Source organism: Narcine bancroftii, chromosome 2 (genome assembly GCF_036971445.1).
Source record: "Narcine bancroftii isolate sNarBan1 chromosome 2, sNarBan1.hap1, whole genome shotgun sequence".
Classification (NCBI taxonomy): Eukaryota; Metazoa; Chordata; class Chondrichthyes; order Torpediniformes; family Narcinidae; genus Narcine; species Narcine bancroftii.
In genome coordinates this window covers 57,301,294-57,324,772 of record NC_091470.1, presented here as the reverse complement: position 1 = coordinate 57,324,772, position 23,479 = coordinate 57,301,294, and the positions used below count along the sequence as shown (strand labels likewise).

At 37.8% G+C, this 23,479-nt stretch overlaps 1 protein-coding gene across 10 annotated transcripts in view; it reads right to left on the bottom strand.

The window, feature by feature from the left end:
• LOC138753571 (neuronal PAS domain-containing protein 3) overlaps positions 1 to 23,479 on the bottom strand; it is a 1,142,342-nt gene that overhangs the window by 210,906 nt on the left and 907,957 nt on the right. For all 10 annotated transcript variants that reach the window (XM_069916739.1, XM_069916738.1, XM_069916740.1 and 7 more), the window contains one exon: positions 3,671 to 3,845. In XM_069916739.1, the coding sequence (XP_069772840.1) occupies positions 3,671 to 3,845 (175 nt within the window). The remainder of the gene's footprint in view (positions 1 to 3,670; positions 3,846 to 23,479) is intronic.

Here is a 23,479-nt window from a genome sequence, read left to right as displayed (position 1 = left end):
AACATTAAGCACAAACGAGAAAATAAAAGCTACTCTATGATTGTCACACAGGCTGCATTGATGGGCAAAATTGATGTCTAACATGTCTGGTGGTTGTCAGGAACCCCAACTACCTGCTCTCTTAATCTATGTAATCATGAAGGTCAGATGATGGTATATCTGATCTGCCCTGAAATCAATCCCCAATCTTCATTTAAATTACAAGTTTAGGTTCTTTAATTATTTGTCATTACATTATATACATTTTTTATTCTTTTAAAATATTTTTATTGATTTTCATAAAGAACATACAAATTATACAATTTGATAAAATGATAATTACGTGAAATTAATGAAACATTCCATATATAAAAAACATACATAAGTTGTTAATCATATCCATAATTCATATTCCAAGTACTATATGTTGTTATATAATTAAAAAATTTATATCAACAAATATTTAAAAAAAAGAAAAAAGTGAAAAAAGGAACAAATAATAAAACAGGAAATAATAATAAGAGAAAAACTCAAACCCCCTAGAAAGATGCTAGAAATGATTAGTAATTGAAAAATGAAGGTAGAAAAAAGGAGAAAATGGAAAAGATACAAGTCAGACAATTTAATTACATTGAAATAAAATTACAAAGTAAGAAAGTGAGTCATAAATGACCACCATAACATCTAAAATATTATCTGAATTATTAACTGAATAACAAATCTTTTCCTTATTCAAACATGATGTCATGCAACCACTGATCATGAGAAGGTGGACAGCATCCTTCCATTTAAGTAAAATTGCATGCATTGCCAAAAGAGAGGCAAAAGAGATAGCACAACTCCGAACCAAAGGCAAAGAAGAATCATTCCCTCCTATTATACCAAAGGATTCAGTATTAAATCTATATTAAATTTTTTTCTCAAAGTATGGAAAACATCTCTCCAGTATTTTTCTAGACCAGGACAAGTCCAGAACATATGAATTAATGATGCTACTCTGCTCTTGCACCTGTCACAACAGGGACTCATATGAAAATATTTAAAAAATTAACTTACTGTAGATCAATGTGTTTTCTAAAACATTCTGAACTACTTTTAAATGTTTACGAGCAACAGAAACATTTAAAAAACAGAGGTGAATTGTCAGTCCTCAGATGGCTCTGAGGATGCAGCTTCAGGTTCCTCTGCCCAAGTCCTGTCCACAATTTATAGCCTAACTTACCTCACAGAAGGATTATGCAATGGAAATCCCCAATTCATCAGATCCAAGATGTTGCAGCAGCCATGGCGACTTGGGCAGGTATCGAGTATGAGAAGTGTGCTGGTTTGTACATGATATGATTCATTGAAAGCTTTACTCTCTATACTTTATTTTATACTATCGTTAATACATTTAAAATCAATATCTTAAAAATTATAATTTAATGCTATGTAAACTTTCAGATCAAACATCTTCAGGCTGAATTCATGTATTAATACATTTGTATTTAAGTTAGGAATTATTGGACAGTCAGGTTAATCATTTTGTATAATGGCATGCATTAAATAATTATTTTCATTTAATGAAATTTCAGAGAAAAATCTGCTTTGCTCTTTTATCCATTGGTTGTAAGTTGTTCAGCAACGACAGAACTATTGCTCAATTATGTCTTAAAGGAAGATTTTGCTGAAGGTCATAACTATCCTATATTGTAGCCTATTGGACAGACATGTTTTCATTTTATACAAGAGAGAATATATTTATGATTACAAAAAGTTGCTTTGTTGGTATGAATGTTAATAGCTTAATAAATGGAAAAAGGAATAGTTAACAGCAAATAAAGATATATTCCAGATAGTGGAATTTCTAAACAATTTATTTAAAAACAGCTCATTAACATGAAAATGTCAAAGACTGTTGATTCTGGGAGGTGGATTTGAATTTATACATACCAAAGTATTTAATTATATGCCATCATCCATGAATAAACATCCACGTGACTAACTGGCCAGATTTTAGAATTTATCCCCCACCTCTGCTGACTAGCGTACAATAAAAGATACAGAAAATTCCCACTCTCATGTTAAGGAATTAAATATCAACCTAACATGGACTGGGACTAAATAAGATCGTTAAAAGAAAAATGTGCAAAAGTTCATTTCTGTCAGAGATTTGTTAAAATCATACTTGTTCAAGCAATAGTCAATGCCTGGGTACTCTACCTACTAATTGAAGATAGGCTGATGATATATTTGTATCAGCACAATCTATGTTCATCTCTTGATACACCAGCCTACCTTCAATTCCACAGTACAGCACACATGAAACTTTCCTGTTACTGTTTATCTTCAGCAATACCAACATGAAAATATATTTAGTATCTACCACTTTTTTGTGTTGAACATGGTTAATAGATTGCTTGTGAAAATGATTTCAGTAACTTCAACATACTGTCAAAAGAATGTTCTTTTTAAATAAAAAAATTCTTGAGGTAAATTTGAGCTGCTGGAATCAAACTTATATTGTGTTCTAACAGTCTACTATCTTAAGGACAAACTTAATTGTTCAAACATACTCAAAAGAACAAGTTTTAATGAACTTCCTTAGGTTAATCAGTTTGGTATAAGAGTAAAATCAATGTCTCAGAAAATTTATGAAAGAGAAATGTATTACACACACACACACACACACACACAACATATCATAAATTCTTCCCAACGTTGAATAAATTAGATTGTGAAATAGACAGTGGCTTTGTGTTATCAGTGAAGTACAAGGCAATATATGCTGCATTAAATTTTCCATGCATTCTTTAGTGCAATAATGATTTCCCGAGTAAGGAAACAGATCTTAGACTCTTCATCAGACCTCTCATTAAATTCTCCACCTCCTCCTGAGAAAATTCACATTTTAAACTGCTCCTGCTTTTATTCATAAACACTGGCCCACAAGTACATGAAATATCTACTTTTAAAAAATATGAAAAGGACAAAACCACAAATGTGGAACTTCAATTAATTTAAAGCCCCAATCAGTAAAGAATAAATCCTTAGCAGATCTAATTACCAAAACTCTCTGTAGACTCAGACAGACCAGCCAATCTTCCTGCTGTTTGAACAGTTTGATGAACTAAGGAACTGATGGATATCAAATCATTTTGTTTAATTTATAAATGGATTTTCCCTTAATACTTAAATTATCACCAGTACAACACCATCAAATTGGGAACATCCTGAATGCAAAGTCTATAAGGAATCTGGAAAGAATCCAATGAGCAATGTTGCTTCAGTTCATTCCCCCAAGATTCATCTAATTAAAAGTAAGGGGGTAAACCTGTTTAATTTTACTGCTCACGAACAATTGAATCCCCAGCAGGTATGTCGCAAGTAACATAACAATTGCAATCGCACATAAAATTACAGCATTCAATGTGATATAAGAATGTCACAAATAACAATTAGCTTTCTGTAAAAATAAAAGTATACCAAATTATATTGAAACTCCCTAAATTGGCAAAATATTAATGTAATGCTCTTAATTTAGATCAACTTATTTGACTTTTCAAGTTACTCACTATAATACTGAATATTATATAGAATCTTAACTATTGCCAGAGCCATATTTTTCTCTGGTCTTCACATCAGTAAATAGAACTCAATCATTTCAAAGGTCTTGCCCTTAACCTTGCCCTTTTCTGCTTCAAATTCCCACCTGGCTCAGGGGTCTCAGACTGTGAGGACGAAGATGCTGAGCTGGCTCCATCCTCTGTGGTACCCTGTGAGAGAATGCCTCGCCCTGGGGGAAGTTTCATGCCCAGTTGCTCTGCCATTTCCACATGATCTCCAGGGTGGACATAATCAAACACACTGCTGCCTGTCAGTTCCACCTGAGGGGGTAGAAGTCAAAGTCTAACGTCAGCATTCACTTTTCAATCAAATCCACAGTACTCAGAAAATACAATAATGACATAATATTTCTCCTAGTTGTTATCATTCAGTTTCTGAAATCATAACAGAATATGCTTTGCTGGCTCTAACAAAGAACTTTTGTAATCACAATTAGATTGTACTTTTTAGAACATTTATTTATTAATTTCACTTATCGGTATCCAATATCCAACAACAAAGTTCAAAAGGATGGATTAATGAACAAGTTCCTTTTGGTTATCATAATTTCTTGTAAACAAATGGAAAAATTGATTTTCCACCTTTAAAATTATATCAATACAAATCTTATCAGTATATTTTAAGAGATTTAAATTAGTTTACCAAGCAAAATAATTCATCAATATAAATTAACGGTGAAATTCTCAATTAAGAAGTGTGCATTTATTAGTTAACTTTCATAAGCTACATCCATGTACTGATTGAAAGAGTATCATGAATAACGATTTGTAAATGTTTAACATTCAGATATCTTTCACAGTTAACATAAATATGTTAATTAGCCATAATTTGATTGCTTGCATTGGCTCTGTTCATTTGCCGACTGTGTGTAACATGGCTTTTGTGTTGTAAACTTCACCTGATGCAGCAAATAGAAATTTCACAGGCTATTTCTATTCATCTTTTTTAATAAGACTCTTTTAGTAAGTATTAATCACATATATTCTACAGTAAGAACATGCTTGATCACTTTTTTTCCACATTTATTTACTGAATAATTTCATAAGCACATTTGAAGGATTTTCATCAGCCATTAAACATTCTTCAATAAACCATTGAATTAGTGTGGTGCAAAGCTGTACCATACAGTCTGACATTTTTGTTATCACAACAAAGTGTTATCATGCATTAACAGCTACACATTTATAGATGTCTTAAATTAATAATTGCTTCAGTGAATACATCTAAATTGTAATGTAATAATTTTGTTTTTAGAAGTTTGAAATGCTCAGTGTCATTGTGGTAGCAATCAAAGTTACTGTAAGTAGTAACTTTCTTATATTTTTATTCCTCTATTCTGAAAAGTGATTTCAAATGATGCATCATGGATCTTTGGGTACTGACATCTCTCAGATGTTTAACCAATGTGACTGTATAGAAACGAGTGGGAACAGAAATCACAATCCACGAAGTTCAGATAAACATCAAATCAAATATCATTATCAAATACTAGCACATATTATTATTGTTCACAGAAACTACAACAATGAAGACCTAATCAAAACGAGCTTTTGTTTCACTCTGATTATTTTTCACAAACAAATTGTCCTGAGAACCACAGCTTCTTTAAATTATTTCTCCTGCAGAATAACTCAGGCAGAATGTAATTTATAAGATGAGGAAGAAGTTTCAAATTGAAAAATATTGTTCAAGAAAAGCTCATTTTATAATTACCCGATACCATCCAGTTTGAAAGAGCTCCTTGTTTGATAGTTATATTAGAAAAATACTGCATGATTTTACAATGAAGTGGAGGTAAAACAGATTAATGCATTTTTGAATGATTGCATTTGGCAGCAATTCTGATGGTAATGCACTGAAATTTTGAGATTAATTTATAATTAGTGTTTGTGGAACTAAGGTGGCAACAACTCAAAGTGCAAATGATTTAAAAAGCAACAATTTGCACAATACTTTAATCTTCAGAAAAAGAAACAGCCATCTTTTTTTCCACAACCAAAAATGTAGTTCAGTACAAATAAATTGCAGGGTAAAAAATGGTGCTTTTTCCAATTTAAAATAGTCATTGCGAAGCAAGTGAGCAAATTATTTGATTTCTCTGCTGAATGCAGCTTTTTAATTATTTTGAATGTATAAAGATTGGAACCTCTGGTATCTTTTTTGGTTGTATGGGTGAGGTGGGGTGGGTGATGGTGGTTACGTTTGAGATAGCCCATTATGACAATTTTCTGTAATATGAAGCCACATCATCTGTGCATGCATCAAGAAACACGAGTTGAAAAAATACAGTAAAACTCTTGGTATCTGGAATTCAAGCAACTGGCAGCCCCAAGCTACTGGCAAAAAAAAACAATCGAGGAAAATAAATTAAACAAATAAAATAAATAAGAATAAAATAATAAGTAAAGTATATGTTTACAATTGTGTAAGTAAATTTTCTCTGCAGTAACACTTAAACATTTGCTGAAGATGGGAGCAAATATTCAGCAAGCGAAGCAGAGTGCTTTGGAAGAGAGGGGAGGCCACAACTGGGGGGGAATGAGGTCGCTGCCATGGAAGAGAGGATTGCTGCTGCGGGTGGGAGAGGAGAGGAGTCACTTGGGGGGGAGAGAGGAGAGGGGTCGCTGCCATGGTGGGGGAGGAGAAGGATCATTGCTGCAGGGGGGAGAGAGGGGTGGCTGCCATGGGGTGGTGGGGGGGAAAGAGTGTGGAGGGACTACGAACTGCTGCTGCTGCAAATGTGAGTTGTGACAGCTCAATGTTCGCGGCAGCAGGATGTTGTGGGGGGGGGAAGGTCGCGATTGTCAGGGTGGGTGTTGATTGACGGTGGGGGTTGCAACTGATGGGGGGAGGGTGACTGATTTGGGGGTGGTGATTGACGGTGGCTGGGTGGAGGGGCAGGGGAACCGATAGTTCCCCTCAGGGCGTAACATGTCATGGGGGCAGGATCCCCCTTAAATCCCCAGGTTGGCGATTTAATGGGTTGATCTCCCTGCAGCTTAAAAGGTACTGGAAGCACCTTTGCCCCACTAATTACACCTGGGTCCCAGGAGGGCTACCCAGGTGCTGCAGCTTAAAAGTGCCTAAAGAGTCTCCTTATCCCTGGTTAGTAAGAGTTATCCCAGACAGAGATTTTTTATCTGTAAACTTGGGAAGGGTAGTTAATTATCTATACAATAATGTTATTGTTTGTCTTTTGGGTAGCTCTGTGGAGGGGGAGGAACCTGCAGATGCAGTGACAGTAAAATGTTTTCAAAGAATGTAACTGAAAATAAAGCAAAAAGCTTTAAGGTTTATACATATTCATGCAAGTTGTTTGTTCAGTGTAAGTACAGTATAGTATTTTTGTCTTTTAAACAGTTTATTGTTAATGCAAGTGAATTAGTTAGGCATTGTAAGTCACAAGCAACTGGAAATACCAATCCCCATAGGTGCCAAATACCAGGGTTTTTACTGTAATTCTTTTTCCCCCATAAATCCCATTTGGTTCATCAAATTTTGGGTAATGATTAGAGAATTCTGTTTGGGCAAATTTCCAAAATACAAATGAATGTCATTTAATTTTTAAAAATTTTAAATTTAGACATACAGTATGGTCATAGGCTCTTCCAGCCCACGTGCCTATACCACCCAAAGGCCCCAATTAACCGACAGCCATCCATACATTTTGAAAGGTGGGAGGAAACCCACGCAGACATGGGGAGAACATACAAACCTCTAACAGACAGCACCGGATTGGAACCTGGGTTGTTGACACTGTAATAGTGTTGTACTAACTGCTCTGCCAACCCTGCTGCAACGCAGGGTATTGCAATGTTAAAAATAGCATTGTCTTTTTTTTAATATATTAATGAAACAGTGAGCTTTTAAATTCCCTTTGCTGAACCTGTTCATTAGTTCTATACCTTCTTGAGTTGCAGTGTTTCTGGTGAAGGTGCTCTCAGTGGTATAGAGAAAGGTGTTGGCATGGCAATATATTTGTCAGGTCTCCATCCTCAACCGATGGTCAGAACACTTCCAATCTCTTTTCAGTGCCAACCGCTCAGTCCAAGATTCCGCCCTGCTCCAGCTCCCTCAACAGCCCCTAAGGCTAGAGCTGGATGAGGTTCCCACCCTGGATGAGACATATAAGGCAATCGAACAACTGAAAAGTGGCAAAGCAGCAGGTATGGATGGAATCCCCCCAGAAGTCTGGAAGGCTGGCGGCAAAACTCTGCATGCCAAACTGCATGAGTTTTTCAAGCTTTGTTGGGACCAAGGTAAACTGCCTCAGGATCTTCGTGATGCCACCATCATCACCCTGTACAAAAACAAAGGCGAGAAATCAGACTGCTCAAACTACAGGGGAATCACATTGCTCTCCATTGCAGGCAAAATCTTCGCTAGGATTCTACTAAATAGAATAATACCTAGTGTCGCCGAGAATATTCTCCCAGAATCACAGTGCGGCTTTCGCGCAAACAGAGGAACTACTGACATGGTCTTTGCCCTCAGACAGCTCCAAGAAAAATGCAGAGAACAAAACAAAGGACTCTACATCACCTTTGTTGACCTCACCAAAGCCTTCGACACCGTGAGCAGGAAAGAGCTTTGGCAAATACTAGAGCGCATCGGATGTCCCCCAAAGTTCCTCAACATGATTATCCAACTGCACGAAAACCAACAAGGTCGGGTCAGATACAGCAATGAGCTCTCTGAACCCTTCTCCATTAACAATGGCGTGAAGCAAGGCTGTGTTCTGGCACCAACCCTCTTTTCAATCTTCTTCAGCATGATGCTGAACCAAGCCATGAAAGACCCCAACAATGAAGACGCTGTTTACATCCGGTACCGCACGGATGGCAGTCTCTTCAGTCTGAGGCGCATGCAAGCTCACACCAAGACACAAGAGAAACTTGTCCGTGAACTACTCTTTGCAGACGATGCCGCTTTAGTTGCCCATTCAGAGCCAGCTCTTCAGCGCTTGACGTCCTGCTTTGCGGAAACTGCCAAAATGTTTGGCCTGGAAGTCAGCCTGAAGAAAACTGAGGTCCTCCATCAGCCAGCTCCCCACCATGATTACCAGCCCCCCCACATCTCCATCGGGCACACAAAACTCAAAACGGTCAACCAGTTTACCTATCTCGGCTGCACCATTTCATCAGATGCAAGGATCGACAATGAGATAGACAACAGACTCGCCAAGGCAAATAGCGCCTTTGGAAGACTACACAAAAGAGTCTGGAAAAACAACCAACTGAAAAACCTCACAAAGATAAGCGTATACAGAGCCGTTGTCATACCCACACTCCTGTTCGGCTCCGAATCATGGGTCCTCTACCGGCACCACCTACGGCTCCTAGAACGCTTCCACCAGCGTTGTCTCCGCTCCATCCTCAACATCCATTGGAGCGCTTACATCCCTAACGTCGAAGTACTCGAGATGGCAGAGGTCGACAGCATCGAGTCCACGCTGCTGAAGATCCAGCTGCGCTGGATGGGTCACGTCTCCAGAATGGAGGACCATCGCCTTCCCAAGATCGTGTTATATGGCGAGCTCTCCACTGGCCACCATGACAGAGGTGCACCAAAGAAAAGGTACAAGGACTGCCTAAAGAAATCTCTTGGTGCCTGCCACATTGACCACCGCCAGTGGGCTGATATCGCCTCAAACCGTGCATCTTGGCGCCTCACAGTTTGGCGGGCAGCAACCTCCTTTGAAGAAGACCGCAGAGCCTACCTCACTGACAAAAGGCAAAGGAGGAAAAACCCAACACCCATCCCCAACCAACCAATTTTCCCCTGCAACCGCTGCAATCGTGTCTGCCTGTCCCGCATCGGACTTGTCAGCCACAAACGAGTCTGCAGCTGACGTGGACTTTTTACCCCCTCCATAAATCTTCGTCCGCGAAGCCAAGCCAAAGATATTTGTCAGGATGGTGTGCACTCTGCAGGTGGTGCTATCCCCTTCTACTGTGGACTTGCATCCAATAGCTCAATAATTAGAGCACTGGTCTTGTAAGATGGGGTCATGAGTTCATTCCTCTTTGAGGGCCGCTGGACAAAGTGCAACTCTTCGTAGACAAAGTTAATGAATTTCATGTATGTTACATTCTAAATGTAGTATTGTGTGACAATAATGGAACCTTTACCTTTACCCTTTGTGATAGAGACTGCTATTTTGGGAGAGCAGTAGGACTTAGCTGTGCATTTGTCAATCACTGTATGTTGGTATTGAAAGGAAAGAATGTTTAAGGTAATGGATAGGGAACCAAGCAAGAGAGCACTTTGTCCTGGATGTTGATTTTTAAAAATTTCTAGAAAACACACAATTGTATTGTGTTATGGATTATTGTATATAGATATATTTTTGAAGGAGATAGGATGTGGGAGTAGTGTAGGTCACAAACACTTCACAAAACAGATCTCATTTAAAATGCCAGAGCTCTGCTCAAGCCACACAGTCCAGGTTCCGAGTGCCTTTCCAAAAACTTTGAAGAATGCCCATAGAGACTTCACAAGTACGTGTTAATTGGACATGCTGTGGAGTAATGGATTATTGTTTTGAAAGCAACAGATGAATGGACTCTGAAGATTGGGTCCCGTGCCACAATCTGTCTGGTTGCAGTTTGCTATTCTAAGAAGGTCATGTGGTTTTGCAAGCAGAGAGAGAAAAAGAGGAGACCAAACAGGCTTTCTCTAAGAGAGAGAGAGAAAAAAAACTGGTTTCTACAGCATGGTAAGCTGGCAGTTTGTTGAAAGACCCCATTTTGAAGACGGGTTGTGAGTTCTGAATTCAGTCTGTTGAAACAACCCATGTGGTCCATACAAGAGGAAATCGCTGGCTAGAGTGTTTCTCCTGAAATAAGGAAACAAAAATGAACTCTGTGGTGACCTACAGAAGAAAAGATTATGATTTTGAAAACCCTGATGAGGCAAGTTTCTTCGACAAGACACTGAAGTTGCTAATCGGAGGGAACCAGTTTGTGTGTGTCCAATGAGCAACGAATCTCTTTCTGAAATCAACAAAAGCCTTCTTGAGCAGTAACCAATTACTTCTAAACACCAGAGCTTGGTGAAAATTCATAGGTTAAATTTTGTGCACAGTATAAGAATTGCCTGATACCAGTGAACTTGGGAGGAGTGAGATTGGATTGTGAATCCAAGAACTTTTCTGAACTTATGCACATTACCTACATGTGCGCTTAGAATTAGAAGGGGGTCAAGTTATAGTAATAAGTTAAAGTTTGATCTTGTTTTAATGTTTAAAGAAAATTAAAAACTACTTTTGTTTAAGTAACTATTTGTCTTGGTGAACTTCTATTGCTGCTGGGTTTCGGGGTCCTCTGGGCCCGTAACAATTGCAATTGAATTGAATTGCGTCATGCTCTTGACTTGTGCCTAATAGATGCAGATGTGCTTTGGGATGTCAGAAGGTGAATTACTTGCTGCTGGACACCCAGTTTTTTCTATGAAATCATTACATTTATATGGCTGATGATGGTGACTCTTGGGATGTTGGTGATAGTGGATTCAACTATAGTAAATTCTATTAAATATCAAGGATAGGTGATTAGGTTCTCTCTGGTTGGGAATAGTCACATTATAGTGATCATTGACCCTTGGAGATTTCAGAATCCAGATCAAAATCAGAAATTATTGCCGTGAACGTCTTGAAATTCGATGTTTTGCAGCAGTATCATAGTGCAAACATTCATATAAACCACCTTACGACAATACATTTTTAATTAATGCACGAAAAGTGAGGCAGTGTCTTTGGTTCATGATGATTCAGGAATCTGATGGCAGCAGGGAAGAAGCTGTCCTTGTGCCATTGAGTGCTCGTCTTTAGGCTCCTGTACCTTTTTCCTGATGGTAGCAGAATGAAAAGTGCATGGCTTGAGAGGTGGGGTCTTTGAGGATAGAGGTTGCTTTTTTAAAGACACCTCCTCATGTAGATGTCCTCGATGGAGTGAAGGCTGGTGCCTGTGATGTCACAGGCTGAGTTAACAACACTCTGGAGTTTATTCTTGTCCTGAGAGTTGACACCTCCATACCAGACAGTGATGGAACCAGCCAGAATGTTCTCCATGGTACATGAGAGTCTTCGGTGATACATTGAATCTCCTCAAACACCTCACCAAGTATTAGGAACTGGTGAGCCTTCTTCATGATTCCATCAACATGGAGGCTCGAGGACAGATCCTCAGAGATATTGGCACCCAGGAATTTGAAGTTCTTGACCCTCTCCACTGCTGAGCCCTTGATGAGACTGGGTCATGTTCCCCTGACCTCCTCTTGAAGTCCACAATCATCTCCTTGGTTTTGCTAATGTTGAGCACAAAGTGGTTGGTGTGATACCACTCAATGAGCTGATCGATCTCCCTCCTGTACATTTCCTCATTGCCATTTGTGTTTCTGCCGACAACTGTGGTGTCATTGGAAAATTTGTAGATAGCATTGGAATTGTGCTGGCTGCACAGTCATGGGTATATAATGAGCTAAGCATGCATCCTTGTGGTGTGCGTGTTGATAATCAGTGAGGAGTCATTTCCAATTCGTACTGACTGAGGTTTTCTGATGAGGAAGTCAAGGATCCAGTTGTGGGGGGAGGGGGGAGGTGCAGAGGCTTCTTGACCAGCTCTGAGGGAATAATAGTGTTGAAGGCTGAAAGTTAGTCCATGAAGAGCAGCTGTATGTATGAGCTGCTGTTTTCGAGGTGATCCAGAGCTGAGCCAGCGATATTGCATCTGCTGTGGAGTTATTGTGATGTTAGGCGAATTGCAATGCGGCCAGACCTTCCTGTCACTTATTAACACATATTCAACATATTCTGAATGTGGTGAGGGTCTTGCTGTGTATATCTGTGGAATATATCATTTTCTTAGAAGCTGCAAAAAGAATTGATCATCGAAAATTGAGAGCAGATGTTCCCATATCTGAACATATGGAAGGTAGGTCATTGATGATACAACTGATGTTTGACCCTTGAATATTGCCACTTATAAATTCATGCAGTAATGTTCTAATGTTTGGTGACTGGCCCTCAACAGCCATAATTATCTTCCTTTATGCAAGCTATGACTCAGTCATTGACTTTCCCTCACTGTCCATTGACTTCATTTTTACCAAGGTTAACGAAATGTCACGAGTGTTTGAATGCTGTTCTTTGGGCCAAGGTATAAGCAAGTCTAAAAAATCACAGGCTCTGACCTCCCATCTATTGAGGATATCCATTTGAGGCTCTGCCTCAAGAAGGCATCCAATGTCATAATGGACTCCCAGTTCCCTGGTCATATCCTATTCTCCTACTACCTTTAGGTTCAAGAACAGTTTCATTCCAACAAATATCAGGCTCTTAAACCTCCTCCAATTATGGTATTCCTGGACTGATTTGGCACTATAAAAAGGACTCTCTGAATTATTTATTATATGGTAACTGTAAATATTTATTATCTACTTTTGTATTTATCTATTTTTTATTTAATTTAATTTAATGTCTACTATTGTAGATTTTTCATGAAGTGCCTATTTGGCTGCATCAAATAAGAATTTCAGTGCATATGTATATTAAGTCATGTATGTCATTAAACTTCATCATTGAAGCTCTACATGGGTAGCAAACCTGCTTTAGCTCAGTATCTCAATGATCTATGGCCATTTAAATTATTAGTACATGCTACTAAAATACTCTCGTAAAGTAATTAGAATTGTTGCGCTTTGACATACAGGATAACAGAATTGGAAGAATGCCATCTCAGATAAAGAGGAGAAACTTGCATCCAATTATTTGAATGGCATAGTAACCTTCAGGATTTTGCAAGATTTTAATTTTTCATTGTTCAAGTAATACTAGCTCACACAATTTCAAAGAAATGAATTTTATCTTCTAGTGACATATCAAACATTACATTGGCTTTACTTGTTCCAGTATGTATCACTAAATTAATATCTCTGAAAATATTTACTATCTTCAGCCTTGCAGTTATGAAAAACCAGAACATAATTAAACAATTTAATAATTACTATAACAGATTTTAAAACTGCCATACTGTTTCAGCTACAAAAATGTAAAACATGCATGTAGCACCAGCTGCAAATCATAAAGCAATCTTTTAATTTTTAAAAAATTAAGACACATAGAATCGTTACAAACCTTTCCAGCCCACTAGCCCGTGCAACCCAAATACCCCAATACGTTTTGAAGAGTGGGAGGAAACTGGTGAAACTGAGGGAGAACATATAAACTCCTTATAGACAGCGCAGCATTCAAATATGGGTCTCTGGCTCTGTAAGAGCATTGTGCTAACTAGTCGGCCATTTGATTTGATCATTTGTGGATTTTGCACTTCTTTTTCCTTATCTTCTGTTCTCAAAATTGTGTTTGCCCCAATGTAATATGGCAAAGTTTAAAGAAGAACTGTTCATTCCAGCAGTTAACTAAAAACACAGAAAACTATCATTCGCATAAAAATGTGATAGATTTTAATATTATCTGTCTCCCAAATGATATTGGAGCAGAAGTAGGCCATTCGGCTCATTGAGTCCACTCCACCATTCCATCATGAGCTGATCCATTCTCCGACTCAGCCCCACTCCCCTGCCTTCTCTCCATAACCTTTGATACCCTGACATACAGATACCTGTCAATCTCTGCCTTAAATACACTCAACACCTGTGTTAGTAAATTCCAGAAGTTCTGTTTTAGATAGGTGCCCTTCAATTCTGAAGTTGTGTCCTCCCTACCTTAGTTCCTACCATGGTCTCTCATGTCTTTGACTGATGTCTGAAACCATTAAAATATATAATTCAAAATGATCCAAGACAACAAATATATTTATGAATGTGTCAAAAAAATGACATTTCTCCAAATATATTTAAAATAATTTAAAACTAAAATATTTAAAAACACACCTCTTTCAAAAAATTAGACAAATTCTAGTTCATGGTCAAAAAGGATCTTGCTTTTTAAAAAAAAAATTGTTGCTTCCAGTTTAATAACAGACAAAAGAACTTGAAGACAAAGAATTTCCAGATATTTATCATTTAAAAAAATGTTATTTTAAATAACATTAGATATATACAGCTGCTGAAGATCCAGCTGCGCTGGATGGGTCACGTCTCCAGAATGGAGGACCATCGCCTTCCCAAGATCGTATTATATGGCGAGCTCTCCACTGGCCACCGTGACAGAGGTGCACCAAAGAAAAGGTACAAGGACTGCCTAAAGAAATCTCTTGGTGCCTGCCACATTGACCACCGCCAGTGGGCTGATAACGCCTCAAACCGTGCATCTTGGCGCCTCACAGTTTGGCGGGCAGCAGCCTCCTTTGAAGAAGACCGCAGAGCCCACCTCACTGACAAAAGGCAAAGGAGGAAAAACCCAACACCCAACCCCAACCAACCAATTTTCCCTTGCAACCGCTGCAATCGTGTCTGCCTGTCCCGCATCGGACTGGTCAGTCACAAACGAGCCTGCAGCTGACGTGGACTTTTTACCCCCTCCATAAATCTTCGTCCGCGAAGCCAAGCCAAAGAAGAAAGAAAAGAAAGATATATACTAAAATCTTCAGGGAAGAAGTTGAACAAAAAACTTTGAAATGTTGAAATTTAACTGGTGCCAGGAAAAGGAGTAAATCAGATCAATAGCAGTTACTATCAACAGGATAAACATTTAATTAGAAAATACTGGAGAATAAATCTGAATAGAAAGGGATGATCAAAGTCATTAGACTACTAGTTAGAGGCCACTGTGCTAAAACAATGCATTTGGCCAGTATCCAGTTTGGTAATAAAATACTAAATCTAGATTCAATCATAGAAAAGGGAAATGTAGGATTAGTTAATGAGGAACATCTGGTGAAGATTGGCTATTCAAACCTGAGGAGTCTGGACACGTTAAGGCAAAAAAAAAATCACACATCATATACGGAGAACACTATTTCAAGTTAAACTGTGACAAAGAGGCACAATTTCAAATTAGCAGAAGGCAAGTGTATGATTAACATCATTAATTTAAATGGTGATTAATTTATAGAATATTACTTGAGGTTGAATTATTTCAGATGAGGAAGGAAAGAGGGTGAAAGCTGTAGACTATACAGGAAAGGTTTGTTAATGAACAGATAGTTTCATTATCTTTATATGGTTATGAAGAGACTTGGGCAGTGAAAGTGACAGCGATTTTGTTGCAAAAATACTTGAGCAAGGTTCTTTAGAAGGAGACAATCTTAGATTTGTCTTTACCTTTCTATCATCTTATAACCAGTTATTTGTCAGACTTTAAGATCTACAGTGTTCTATATTTTAAGGTCCTAATGTTAGAAAAGCTTAACAGATTATTTGTAGATAAATCATATTACATTTGTCAGTATTTAGTAATAATTTTAGACTCTTAAAATATGAAAAAAACTGCATAACTTAAAAAATGTAAAATGTGCATTGTCATTTCAATAAATACAAGATCAGCATGCATTGTGCAATGAAGATAATGGCAAAAATGTCAAGTACTATCTTTTTGGAATCAAAATGCTTGTAAATTGAATGGGTATGTAAAAAAGCATAGAGAATGAACAGAATAAAGATAACAGAAGCACCTTGGCGAGCATGGTTTTCTTTTAAATATATAATGCACTGAAACCTTTCAAAATTCGGATCCATAGCACACATACGTGGCTGCTTGCACTTTCCATTGTTCAATCGATTTAAACCATGAAGTGATTTCTATGTACTGCAAAAGACAGAACACTGCAATATTCATTGCTGAACATCAGCAAGAGGTTTGCATAATTTTAATTCTGGATGTAAGAAATGAGACAGGGATTATTCTCTGTCATTGCTCACAAATACTCAGCTATCTGGTTAGAACTTTGCATTGGAAATGAGTTTCATCAATCTGACTAGGGCAGGGTTAAAGCCCTCAGCAACATGCTTATTTTGTAGAAGGTCACTCAATAATAACTTCCTTTGCCCTCCAAGCTTATTAAGACTGACTGGCATATATTAATAAAAACACTGATTTTCAGACTATAAAAGTCAGACACAGACTTATTTTAATTTTAATATTAAGAAAGGAACCCTTAATTAGCAGGGTTTCAAAATGTCAGCTTCTTCTATTATCTGTTCTGGCCCATCAAAGGCATAATCCGAACTGTCAAATTTCATCACATGATAGACAGTTTTCTGCCTATCTTTTTTCATATATGAATCACACTGACTGAAGCCACGAGATTCTGTAATCACATGCTTGACTATCCCTACACTTACAATGTCTCTTTTAACCAGCCAAATGCTGAAATTTGTTATTGTTGCTCTGGGGGCGCAAAACCATCTGCAAATACATGCACAATTGTTTAAAACTCCAATAATCAGGTGGTATCAAATAGAAACAGGAGTTTGCTCTGAAGATTCCTGGCCAAACAGGATACAGTTATTATTGAAGATCATTATTTGAACCCAAGGATATGTCTAATAATACGATTTCTTTTATCTTTGGTTTTAGCCTAAATTTATAAAAAGGCAATTTTGATGTTCAACTTTGGGATCGGACTTTACTTGCTTGTTTATACTTAATACATTCTCCTGCTCCTCCACGGCTTCCAAATATTTCAAGCAGCTGTCTCATTTATAACAGGAACTGGGCAATGAACTGAATTGTTGATGCATTTGATCTCAGCCAACAGAGGCACTTAATCAGTGCTATACATCATGATAATTCTGATAATGGAATATATGGATCATACAATATGTAATGTGATATTTGAGTATATGCTGAATTAAAGATGATGGAAAGTTCCATTAAGAACTCAATATGAAATGTATTTATAAACATTTAATGGTCAGTTCTTTGAGGTTTTTTTAAAAAAATGAGAAAATTCTTATGATTTGGATTCAGAAAATGAGCCTTAAAAGCAGTATATTCTCTTCTATGAATTAAATTCAAGTCAAGTTTACTTTTGATATGGGTGCCTACTTTGTGAAAAACTGAGAATACATAAAACTCCAGACATTATATATTATAAAAGACAAATATACTTTTTGGAAAATTGTAGGATTTATAATATTTGCACCAACTACCAATCTGAGCAAAAGAGAATCATGAGATTGAAGATCGTTTACTTTGACATTTCAAGTTTTTTTCCAGAATTAACTATGATATTCTTGTGTTATATTTTGTTTGAACATAAACAGTTGAGACTGTGAAACTGCAAGATATGAAATAAACCCAATTATTAATAGGATGACAGATTGTCTCCTGTTTATACAAATAAATCTGAAATTATTTTTTCTAACTTTTCTGTAAAAGTGATGAAAAAACACTTGTTATTAGTGCTGGTGATGTAATTTTATGTATCTTATAGTTGGATATGGCAGTCTCTTCAATCTGAGGCGCCTGCAAGCTCACACCAAGACACAAGAGAAACTTGTCCGTGAACTACTCTTTGCAGATGATGCCGCTTTAGTTGCCCATTCAGAGCCAGCTCTTCAGCGCTTGACGTCCTGCTTTGCGGAAACTGCCAAAATGTTTGGCCTGGAAGTCAGCCTGAAGAAAACTGAGGTCCTCCATCAGCCAGCTCCCCACCATGACTACCAGCCCCCCCACATCTCCATCGGGCACACAAAACTCAAAACGGTCAACCAGTTTACCTATCTCGGCTGCATCATTTCATCAGATGCAAGGATCGACAATGAGATAGACAACAGACTCGCCAAGGCAAATAGCGCCTTTGGAAGACTACACAAAAGAGTCTGGAAAAACAACCAACTGAAAAACCTCACAAAGATAAGCGTATACAGAGCCGTTGTCATATCCACACTCCTGTTCGGCTCCGAATCATGGGTCCTCTACCGGCACCACCTACGGCTCCTAGAACGCTTCCACCAGCGTTGTCTCCGCTCCATCCTCAACATCCATTGGAGCGCTTTCATCCCTAACGTCGAAGTACTCGAGATGGCAGAGGTCGACAGCATCGAGTCCACGCTGCTGAAGATCCAGCTGCGCTGGGTGGGTCACGTCTCCAGAATGGAGGACCATCGCCTTCCCAAGATCGTGTTATATGGCGAGCTCTCCACTGGCCACCGTGACAGAGGTGCACCAAAGAAAAGGTACAAGGACTGCCTAAAGAAATCTCTTGGTGCCTGCCACATTGACCACCGCCAGTGGGCTGATAACGCCTCAAACCGTGCATCTTGGCGCCTCACAGTTTGGCGGGCAGCAACCTCCTTTGAAGAAGACCGCAGAGCCCACCTCACTGACAAAAGGCAAAGGAGGAAAAACCCAACACCCAACCCCAACCAACCAATTTTCCCTTGCAACCGCTGCAATCGTGTCTGCCTGTCCCGCATCGGACTTGTCAGCCACAAACGAGCCTGCAGCTGACGTGGACTTTTTACCCCCTCCATAAATCTTCGTCCGCGAAGCCAAGCCAAAGAAAAGATAGTTGGATATGGCACGAACTTTGAGCTTTTTCATTTCATGTGAATCATGGGTTCTTCTTTGGAGTTAAAGAGCAGTGATTTGTGAAATAACTCCATAAACATGCAATAATACTAAATGTTAAAAGGCTCAATGAGACTTTTAAAAAGTTACGTGAATAAAGGAAAATGTTTTGATGGGAATAAGAAAACTTTCACAGCGCATAAATCGTTGACTTACATGGAACATCAGAACCTTACGGCATAAAAGTTTTCTGATTTTTTTTAACCGAATGTGAAGAATAAACTACTGTTTAATATACTTTTTAAATGGCTGTTTACATATTTTTATTTGCCTCAACTGGAAACAAAACATTCATATAAATGATAAAATATGGACTTGCCTCCTCTTTTGTACTAACAACCCAAACCATTCTTTTCTTTGAGAATTTTAGTAACATTAGTAATGTTATTTAAGCACTCGACTGCCGAATCTTGGTAGTTTTAATTTTTTTCCCTCACTAAACAATATCTTTGCTGAATTTCTGTATCTCACAAAGACAAACAAAGTTTAAATTATGTTTAAATGAAGAAATAACTGTTTTATTTGAGGAAGGGTCAGTAAATGATTAAATTCTGAAATTTCTGATCCAACCTTCAGTTTTAAATAAGTCAGGATTCAATTACACCATAGTTTTAATTTGAAATTTGTACCAAAAGTAACAAAATTTTAAGATGATAGTTTACATTTAGGTTGTGGTACACATGGGTCAACTTAATTTTGAAGCGAGTTCAAAGAAAATAAACTCCGTGAAAGCAAAGTGCGTTGAAATAATTTTAAATTAAAAATAAAATGTTTTCTTTCAAAAGGGCTGATAACATTGCAGCATATCATGTAACATTACTCCACAGCTGAATTAGTTTTGTGTAAACTGCATCTTTATCAGTCATGTTAGAATTAGAAAAGGACAACAAAACATAATGGAATAATGTGGGACTAATGTAACTGATTGGTTTAAGAAAATACCCAGCAAATAATTATGACTAAAGATTTAAACTACAGTCAAATAAATGCATTGCTAATAGAATTTTAGATTTAGTTGTTGATTATCTTAATTTAAGTTTTTCTGGAGGAGTTAACTAGAATACTGCAAACCTAGTAGTTCAGGGCAGATTTGTGGTTGGCCCCTGACACCCCTTTATTTTGCAGCTGTGAAGTGCTCTGATAATATGCATTGCAGGATAGCTCAGGGACAGAGGAAAGATGCTGACCTTGGTGAGAGTGGTACAGATTGAGGTATGGGAGGGTGTATTAATTTGTGAGGTTCATGGGGTGACAACTAATAGAGGATATGAACTTGTCCTAATCTCGCACTCTCCATCAATTGCTCTTTTTATTCTGTTTTGCTTTAATGCTACTCCTATTCCAAGAGGTATCTTGCAAGATTCCCAAGCATATCTCCTGGTAATTCCTGTTACATGTCAAATAAAAATACAGAAGCAAAGCACTTACAATTTCTAAGTGAGCCCTTAGAGAGTTTGGGGAAAAAAAATGTGGCTAAAGTGTTGGCGATCTTGACAAACTGTCCCAGAATATCTTTTAATGTGTTTCAGAGACCATATTCATTACTCCAACATCATTGATCTTATGAAGAACCTTTTATGTAGTGAGTATAAGTAGCATTTGAAATCAACATCAAAGCTGTATTTTCTCACAAACTGCTAGCTACTGCTGGGAGAGGACATTGGTTGAATTGCTCACTGCTGCACTACCATACATTTTTTTAATGAGTGCCAGCAGGCATTTCAATCGGCAATTAGCTGTTTTACAAGCCTCTGGACAGCTGCTCCTCGCGCTGTCTTCAATGGTTTACTAAGGTAGCAACTTCTTCTAAACACCAGCATTTTGGTCACCTCTTTGGCAAAATAAAACTGCAACCTAGGATTGAGAAAAATGTGCATGCCTGCTTGAAGTTATACAATTTGAGTATTTTGTTGAAAGATGGTCAGTGAGTAATTTGCTTTTAACCAAATTACTCTGAAGTAAATCCTCTAACTATTAATTTCCTTTCAAGTATCAATAATGGTTAAACATTCCTAACGTTATTTCTTCATTTGTAAGTTTTTGTTGAAGTGTTCTAAATTTACATTTTTTCACATATATATATAAAATGTATAAAAAAGATTTGGTTGATCTTTCGAAGCTTACATTGCAGTTACTGAAACCCTACAAGACTGAGAGTCCTTGTCAGTGTCAACGACCCTTTAAACTGAATTCAAATCTAATCACTAACAAAAAAGAAACAGAAATCATGCAAATCATATTAATTTCAGCACATCCCTTGTGTGCTGGGTATAAACTACTGCCTAATTAAATATATTTTAACGATGTGAGTAATTTTTGCCAAGGGGCGGATTCAGGGGAAAATTTAATATGAGATCACAAAAGCTGTTCCCAGCGTTGATTCTGTAAATTAATGACTATCTGCCTTATGATAAAAGCTCACTGCCAAGAATGAAAATGAAGTCCGTAAGGCTTAGTCTATTTGCCTAATAACCAAGTGTACACAGAACAAAAGGGTAAAGCAGTTTGGAAATTTTCCATTATATTGTACACTGCTCTGCTGTCTGCATAATACATCACATAGCAGGTGGTTCTAAATTATAAATCATATATAATTTTATAGATTTATTATCACTATATTTATTGTCATTCATTTCTAAGATTCTAAATAATGCTCCAAACAATTCCATATTCCATCCCCACCCCCATTTCTTAAAGCTGATGAAATATATTAGGAACAATTTTAAGCATGCAGAAATCCCTCCTTCATTTCACCCAAGTGTGTATGAGTGTGATGTGTTTGTGTGCAAGTGAATGTGAACAATTACGTGTACGAGCAGTTTGTGTTGGCAGGGTTTTCTACTGCTGGTAAATCATAGCTTTCATTCCACTGCAATCTTTTCTGTGGGGATCAAAGATTAGAAATCATAAATGGAACCTGTAACAATTCAATTTTCCCTAATACAGTGAAAAGCTCAAATATTTGTCCCACCTCGCTGATGAAAGTCAAATTAACCAGCTGGTCATCTATCCAACTTGGGACCATCTTGCCTTATATTGATTTGTTGCATCATGGATACAATAAATGAAAGTATGCAATAAGGTTTTGTATATTTTTTTTAAAAGTCTGTAAAGAAATACAAACTACAATGACCGCAGTTAGAAAAAACATTATTGTCAATTAGAATTGAATGGAATTTAACAAAGGACTTTGATATTATTTTATCCTCCATTTTTCTGCCTGGCCGCTGGTCAACATGACAGTCTGACTGATTAGTGAGAATGGTCCCAAGCAGTTAGGAACAAATAATTGAAGTTAGCAGGATGCACAGAAGGGAGATTTAATGGAATATTTGAAAATGGGAGTCAAGCAATCAGGTGAGAAATCAAGACATGTTTGCTGAAGTGGCTTGGGGTGGGGGGTTGTTATTATCATGGATAGTGATACTGTCTGAAAAATCAAAAAATACAGATGCTGGAATCCCAAAATATAAAGAAAATACTGAAACAGTCAGCAAATGTGGAAAGAGAAAGCAAGTTCACATTTCAGGTCGGAACCCCTTTGTCAGAACCGTTCTGATGAAGGGCCTCTTACCTGAAATATTACCTCTAACCAACTGAGTGTCTTCAGCTTTTTCTGTTTTTACTTCTTGCTACTGCCTCATATCTCCAGGGATTTGGCGTTTGAACTTGAGTTTTCATGTGCTCTCTGCGATCGCACGGACTTTCGCTCACTTTCCATAGTCGTAGTGGTAGGTCAATTGGTTGCTGTATCTACACTAAAAGTCAAAGGTAGTCAAATGAAATATTGGTTGGCATTGTGGGAATAAAGGGAGACTTATGGAATTGCTCTAATATAAGCTGGCTTCTGAATCTTAAGAAAGAAAATAATTGGGACTGGGGAAGTTGTGATTGTGATGATCAATGCACAAAAAGTGAGAAATAGTCATGAATGGAGAGGCCATCGAGCAAAAGGAGGAATATGTGGTTTCAACTACCTGAGGAAGAGGAAGACCTTTATGCACAAGAGGGAACATAAAGTTGGAAAAAGATAGGGATGATGCATTGAGGGAGCATAGGTGGGATAGGATGACTTGGGCCTGGGAGCAATGACTTGAATCAAGAAGTATTTGGAAGAGGTGAGCCAATACGGGAGGAAAAATAAAACTGGAACAAAGAGGGAAGAAGGTGATTACACAAGGGATGGATCGAGAATAGACAGAAGGTAGGCCATTGCACTAATTATTGGAATTGGTTAGTGGTACATTATGTGTGGGGTTTGAGCTGAATACAATCTGCTACTTTAATCAGAAAGAGAATGAAAGAGAGAGGCCCACTCTGACCCCTCCAAGCCAAGAACATCAAGAGGCAACAGAATCAACATTCTTTTGCTGTCAGCTTTCCTCAGGCTCAGGATCCCAGTATTAATTATGATCA